The sequence below is a fragment of the Lucilia cuprina genome, chromosome 3, assembly GCF_022045245.1.
Source record: "Lucilia cuprina isolate Lc7/37 chromosome 3, ASM2204524v1, whole genome shotgun sequence".
In the NCBI taxonomy this organism is placed as follows: domain Eukaryota; kingdom Metazoa; phylum Arthropoda; class Insecta; order Diptera; family Calliphoridae; genus Lucilia; species Lucilia cuprina.
The window spans coordinates 8873670-8879980 of NC_060951.1; the positions used below are offsets into that span (position 1 = coordinate 8873670).

Consider the following 6311-nt stretch of genomic DNA (forward strand, 5'->3'; position numbering starts at 1 on the left):
AACTAGAACAGAACTAGAACAGAACTAGAACAGAACTAGAACAGAACTAGAACAGAACTAGAACAGAACTAGAACAGAACTAGAACAGAACTAGAACAGATCTAGAGCTAGAACAGAACTAGAACAATACTAGAACAGAACTAGAACAGAACAGAACAAGAACAGAACTAGAACAGAACTAGAACAGAACTAGAACAGAACTAGAACAGAACTAGAACAGAACTAGAACAGAACTAGAACAGAACTAGAACAGAACTAGAACAGAACTAGAACAGAACTAGAACAGATCTAGAACAGAACTAGAACAGAACTAGAACAGAACTAGAACAGAACTAGAACAAAACTAGAACAGAACTAGAACAGAACTAGAACAGAACTAGAACTGAACTAGAACAGATCTAGAACTGAACTAGAACAGGACTAGAACAGAACATGAACTGAACTAGAAATGAACTAGAACTGAACTGAACTAGAACTGAACAAAAACTAAACTAAAAGTGAAAATCAATTGAACCAGATCTGGACTGAAACAAAACATTAAAAGTAAACATTAATCAAATCTAAAGACATTTGCTCAAAATTTACAATTAAAATTATAAAAAAAAAAAAAATTATTTCAATGTTCAAAATTTCCCAAAGTTCTAATAATCCAACTGCGCATTAAAGGTATACTTATATACACTGAGGGTTTTGACTTCTCTTTGCAATCATAACGCCATGATAAAATACCTATCAATTCGTATCTGTATGTTGTCAAAGCCGAGCCATCATCACCATCACATGTACCTGGAAAACCTTTGAGGTTACTGGCGCACAACATTCGCTCGCTAATCAATGGTCCAAATAAATAATAGGCATCTGGTCCCAATACTTTACGCGAAGTGCAATCACTTCGATACCACACCTTAAATAAATTTTCACTTTGTCTAGTGGGAAGTTCAGCATAGCCCTCTCCAATTGATGACCAACCTGCACCCTGAACTTCCATTCCATAGAATTCATCATAATTGCCCGATACCATGTCTATTCTCTCCACAGATCCACCTAAAGTAAGATCTTCATTCAAATGTACCAGAGCAATATCAAAATCCCTGGTAACTTTAGCATAACGTGGATGTATAATAATCTCGTTGGCATATTTTCTATTCTCGTCCGTCGTGGCATTTAAGTCGTTTATACCAACTATAATTTCTATGCCTTTAGTATCCCTGCCACGTTCAAAGCAATGGGCTGCAGTAACTACAAATTTTATAGAGAGAATCGATCCGCCACAAACCATTTTCTGTTGATCGATTATAGCAACCGCAAACTTTTGAGTAGTATAAACTCCACCAGGAACGGCGTAAATATTGTAGGCAATGGAAGTGATTATGGTTGTAAAAATTATTAGCCGCATTTTTACTCCATCCAGAATAATATTGAAAGAAGAACTACTTAAAAAAATAATTTCGTGTTGTTTTTATAAGAATTTTTATTTTGCAATTAAAGCAATAAATTTTAATTTACTGGTTAATAACAATCGGAACAATTCTAATTAGAACAGGACTAGAACAGAACTAGAACAGAACTAGAACAGAACTAGAACAGAACTAGAACAGAACTAGAACAGAACTAGAACAGAACTAGAACAGAACTAGAACAGAACTAGAACAGAACTAGAACAGAACTAGAACAGAACTAGAACAGAACTAGAACTAGAACTGGAACTAGAACTAGAACTAGAACAGAACTAGAACTAGAACTAGAACTAGAACAGAACTAGAACAGAACTAGAACTAGAACAGAACTAGAACAGAAGTAGAACAGAACAAGAACTGAACTACAACAGAACTAGAACTAAAACAGTGAAATTTTGATTTTGTATGAATTTTTTATTCATGATAATTTGTCATAGTTTTCAAAATCCAAGCTTTCATCAGGGGAATACTAGTATACACCGATGGTTTACCAGGCTCTTGACAATCATAACGCCATGATAATATACCCAAAAATTCCGTTTCATTTGTTATCAAAGCCGAACCATCATCACTTACACAAGTGCCGGGTCCAACATTTGGTACATCAACACACAACATGCGTTCGCTTACCAACGGTTGATTAAGATAATACGCATCAGGTCCCCATATATGTCGCGAATTGCAGTCATCACGTTGCCATATCTTAATAGCTTTATAGGTTAGATGAACCGGTCGCACATCATTTGGCTCAACTTGTTGGCCCCAACCAACAGCTATGGCATCATTGCCATAGTATATATCATAAGTTTGTGCCAACTCCAATTTCATTACATGTGGATATTCTGGCTTAAGCAGATCATCATCTACCTTGACTAATGCTATATCGAAATCCATAGTCATCTTTGAATGGCGAGGATGTGTAATAATATCCACTACTCGCCGTACATTATCACCTTCGATATTGTTTAAATCGTTTGTATTAAATACAACTTGAACACCCTGGGTAACACGTCCTCGTTTGAAACAATGTGCTGCTGTTACTATAAAGTATACGGATACAATTGTACCGCCACATATGTATTTCCCTTCATCGTATATAGCCACCATAAAACCAAAGCGATCTTCTGGAGCTAAAAGTCCATCGGGAATAGCTTGTGAAAAGTGTATTAGACTAACAATTGCAGTAAATGTTATCGCACACAAAAACATTGTTGGTTATTTGATTCGTTTTGTTTTAGGTTCCATTGAAAATTAAAATTTCGAAAATTTTTCAAAGAAACATTTTCTTTTATAGAAATTTAATGTGAAATTGTTAAACTTGGCAAATTAAAGTATATAATTTTAATTTTTTGCCCAAAGTTAGTTTGACAATTTTTCAGTATTTGAGTATTTAACAATTATATGTTAAAATGTTTAACTTGTTATATGAGTTTTACAATATTTTCAAACAACAACAGAAATTCTTAATATTTTCCAAAAATTTCATTAATTTTTTGTATTATTTCTTTCTATTTACAGGTAAATATACAAATGTTTTCATAAGCAAAATCTAAAATTTCCAGTTAAAAGATTAAGGTAACAAATTATTAAAGATAAATTCAAAACGAAATCATTTTAGTTTTCATAATACTTGAAACACCCTGTGTTATTTGTTTGTCATATTAAAACTCCGCCTAAAAGTAAACTATACTCTTTGTCATAACAATAGCAATGACTGTATAAAGCAAGCAATACTTTTTTTCATTATCTTACTTTGTTATTTAGTAATACTGTTAAGTTTAACAAGCTGTTAAGTGAAATGTTTACGAATAATAAGACTGTTAAAATGTTAATAACATTAATTACATTAGTAAACACTATGGGTTGTGTTTTTTTTTCTCTATAAGCAAGTAGTTTAAAGTTATGTGTAAAGTTTCTTAATAACTTTTGTTATACCCAGCTTTATAATGAAGAAAAGACTAAAATTTTTATGGGCAAATGTTTCATTAGATACTGTTATATCAAAATTTTTCTGTAGACAAAAAATTTTCTATGGAAAAAAACTGTTCTACGTGTTTTTATAAAAAAAAAAAACAGTTATTACCATAAAAAACTGTTTAATTTAAATTTTTATATAAAAAACTGTTATACACAAACTTTTTCTATAGAAAAACTGTTATACACAAGTTTTCCAATAGAAAAAACTGTTATACGCAAGTTTTTCAATAGAAAAAGCTTCTATACACAGATTTTTAAGAGCAATAACTGTTATTCAATAACTTTTCTAGAGAAAAAACTGTTATACACAAGTTTTTTAATAGAAAAAACTGTTAAACACAAATTTTTCGGTAGAAAAAACTGTTCTAGAATTGAACTAAAAATGAACAAGAACTGAACTAGAACTGAACCAGAACTGAACTAGAAGTGAACTAGAACTGAACTAGAACTGAACTAGAACTGAACTAGAACTGAACTAGAACTGAACTAGAACTGAACTAGAACTGAACTAGAACTAAACTAGAACTGAACTAGAACTGAACTAGAACTGAACTAGAACTGAACTGAACTAGAACTGAACTAGAACTGAACTAGAACTGAACTAAAACTGAACTAGAACTAAACTAAAACTGAACCTCAACTAAACTAGAAAAAAATATTATACACATTTTTTTCTAAAGAAAAAACTCATATCTAAGAGCAATAACTGTTATACAAAAACTTTTCCAGAGAAAAAACTGTTATACACAAGTAATATACAATTTTTAATAGAAAACCTGTTTTACACAAGTTTTTCAATAGAATAAACTTTTGAATGCAAATTTTCAGTAGAAAAAAACTGTTATACAAAAACTTTTCTACAGAAAAACTGTTATACTCAAATTTTTCTATGCAAAAACTATTATACAAAAATTTCCTTAAGAAAAAAACAAAATTTTCTGTAGAAAATACTGTTATATAGCAATTTTATTATAGTAAATATTATTATACAACTCTTATACACAATATTTTCTATAGAAAAAAACTGTTATACAAAGATTTTTTAGAGACATAGCCCTTATACAAACATTTTTCTATAGAAAATACTGTTAAACGCAATTTGTTCTATAGATAAACTGTTATACGCAAATTTTTTATAGAGAAAACTGTTATATAAATTTTGTTCTACAAAGAAAGCTGTTATACACAAAATTTTTTATAGAGAAAACTGTTATACGCAAATTTTTTATAGAGAAAACTGTTATAAACAAATTTCTATAGAAAAAACTGTTATATACATTTTGTTTTACAGAGAAAACTGTTATACACATATTAAAACTATTATATACTAATTTTTTTATAAAATTACTATTTAACAAACAATTTTTTTAAAGAAACAACTGTTATACACTAATTTTTCTATAGAAAAAACTGTTATACAAAGATTTTTTTTCTTAATAGAAAATTGTTATACACATTTTGGTTCTATATAGGAAAACTGTTATAAGCATTTTTGTTTAATAGAGAAAACTGTTATACATTCTTTTTTATAAAAATCTGTAAAAACACACATTTTTGTGGTAAAAACTGTAAAAATACACATTTTTCTATAAAAAAAAGCTGTTATACACAATTTTTTTCTATAGAGAAAACTGTTATACACAAAATATTCTATGGAAAAAACTCTTATACTTACATTTTTCTGTACAAAAAAAACTCGTATACACATTTTTTCTATAGAAATACTTGTTATACACAACTTTTTTTAATAATAAAACTGTTATACTAAGTATTGTTATAGAATAAACTGTTTTTAAACTAAAAACTATAATACTCTTATAAAATTTAAAACAATTTCTTTTCCTAATCCCTAGTGGTCTTATCGAATGCAATCATCTTTTCCCAAACATTTGTAATATTCTTTTGCTTCTCGACACACCCTCTTATCTTTCATTCTTGAACAGAAATGTTTCTAATATTTTCAAAAATTCTAAAATTTCTTTAAGTTTGAAATCTCATAAATTTTTTTATCATTGTCATTATAATGTATTTACATACAATTATTTTTTCTAGCTTAATATAATAAAGCGTTTAAAAGAAAGGCGTTTTTCCACCTCCAAAATTTTCTTAATTTTTCCTCTTTTATCGTTATTTCTATTGATCAAACAACAGTTTCAAATGTCACGGTTTTGTGATTGCTCATATTTACATTTTCTTTAACACTTCAGAAACACTCTAGCATGACTCTTAGTGTTGTTGTAAACAGTCAATTTAACCTACACAAGCTCTCATTTACACACTTACATATGTATATAGAGATAAATTGCTCATTTCCTTTTCAAAAAAGAAGGAATTCTCTTCTCATCACACCATATGTTTTTGTTTACATTTCCCTTAAGTTTTGGTAAAAATATGTCAAAAAATTTAAACCATGTGCAAAAAACAAAAATATTTGTCATAATTTTGAGTTAAAGTTTAATAAGAGTCCAGGTAAAAAGGGAGACAAATTATTGTGGAATTCTTATTGTCATTTATTAGTTTTTGAAATGTATGTTTGGCGTTAAATTTTTAGACAAATTTTTGCTTCTGCAGTTTCAAAAATTAATAATTGACATTTTTGTGGTTTAAATAAAACGAGATATGAAATTGTGACAAAAGGGGACAATTGTTAAATAAATGTATTTAACAGAAAAAACTTTTGGTAGATGCACTGAACTAGGACTGAACTAAAACAGAACTAGTACAGAACTAGAACGGAACTAGAACTGAACCAAAATAGAACTAGAACAAAACTAGTACAGAACTAGAACAGAAGTAGAACAGAACTAGAACAGAACTAGAACAGAACTAGAACAGAACTAGAACAGAACTAGAACAGAACTAGAACAGAACTAGAAC

The 6311-nt window shown here is 29.2% G+C and overlaps 2 protein-coding genes across 2 annotated transcripts; both read right to left on the reverse strand.

Annotated features, from left to right (window-relative positions):
* Positions 1–616: 616 nt before the first annotated feature.
* On the reverse strand, positions 617–1396 carry LOC111686116 (transmembrane protease serine 11B-like protein). The gene has a single exon (XM_023448418.2). It carries the CDS (start codon positions 1394–1396, stop codon positions 617–619), a length of 780 nt encoding a protein of 259 aa, XP_023304186.2.
* Positions 1397–1871: 475 nt separating this feature from the next.
* On the reverse strand, positions 1872–2666 carry LOC111686117 (hypodermin-A-like). The gene has a single exon (XM_023448419.2). The coding sequence runs from the start codon at positions 2664–2666 to the stop codon at positions 1872–1874; it is 795 nt and encodes a 264-aa protein (XP_023304187.2).
* Positions 2667–6311: the final 3645 nt, after the last annotated feature.

Excerpts from the sequence above, each read along its gene's own strand:
- LOC111686117 (XM_023448419.2), bottom strand. The coding sequence starts at position 2,666 with ATGTTTTTGTGTGCGATAACATTTACTGCAATTGTTAGTCTAATACAC.
- LOC111686116 (XM_023448418.2), bottom strand. The coding sequence starts at position 1,396 with ATGCGGCTAATAATTTTTACAACCATAATCACTTCCATTGCCTACAAT.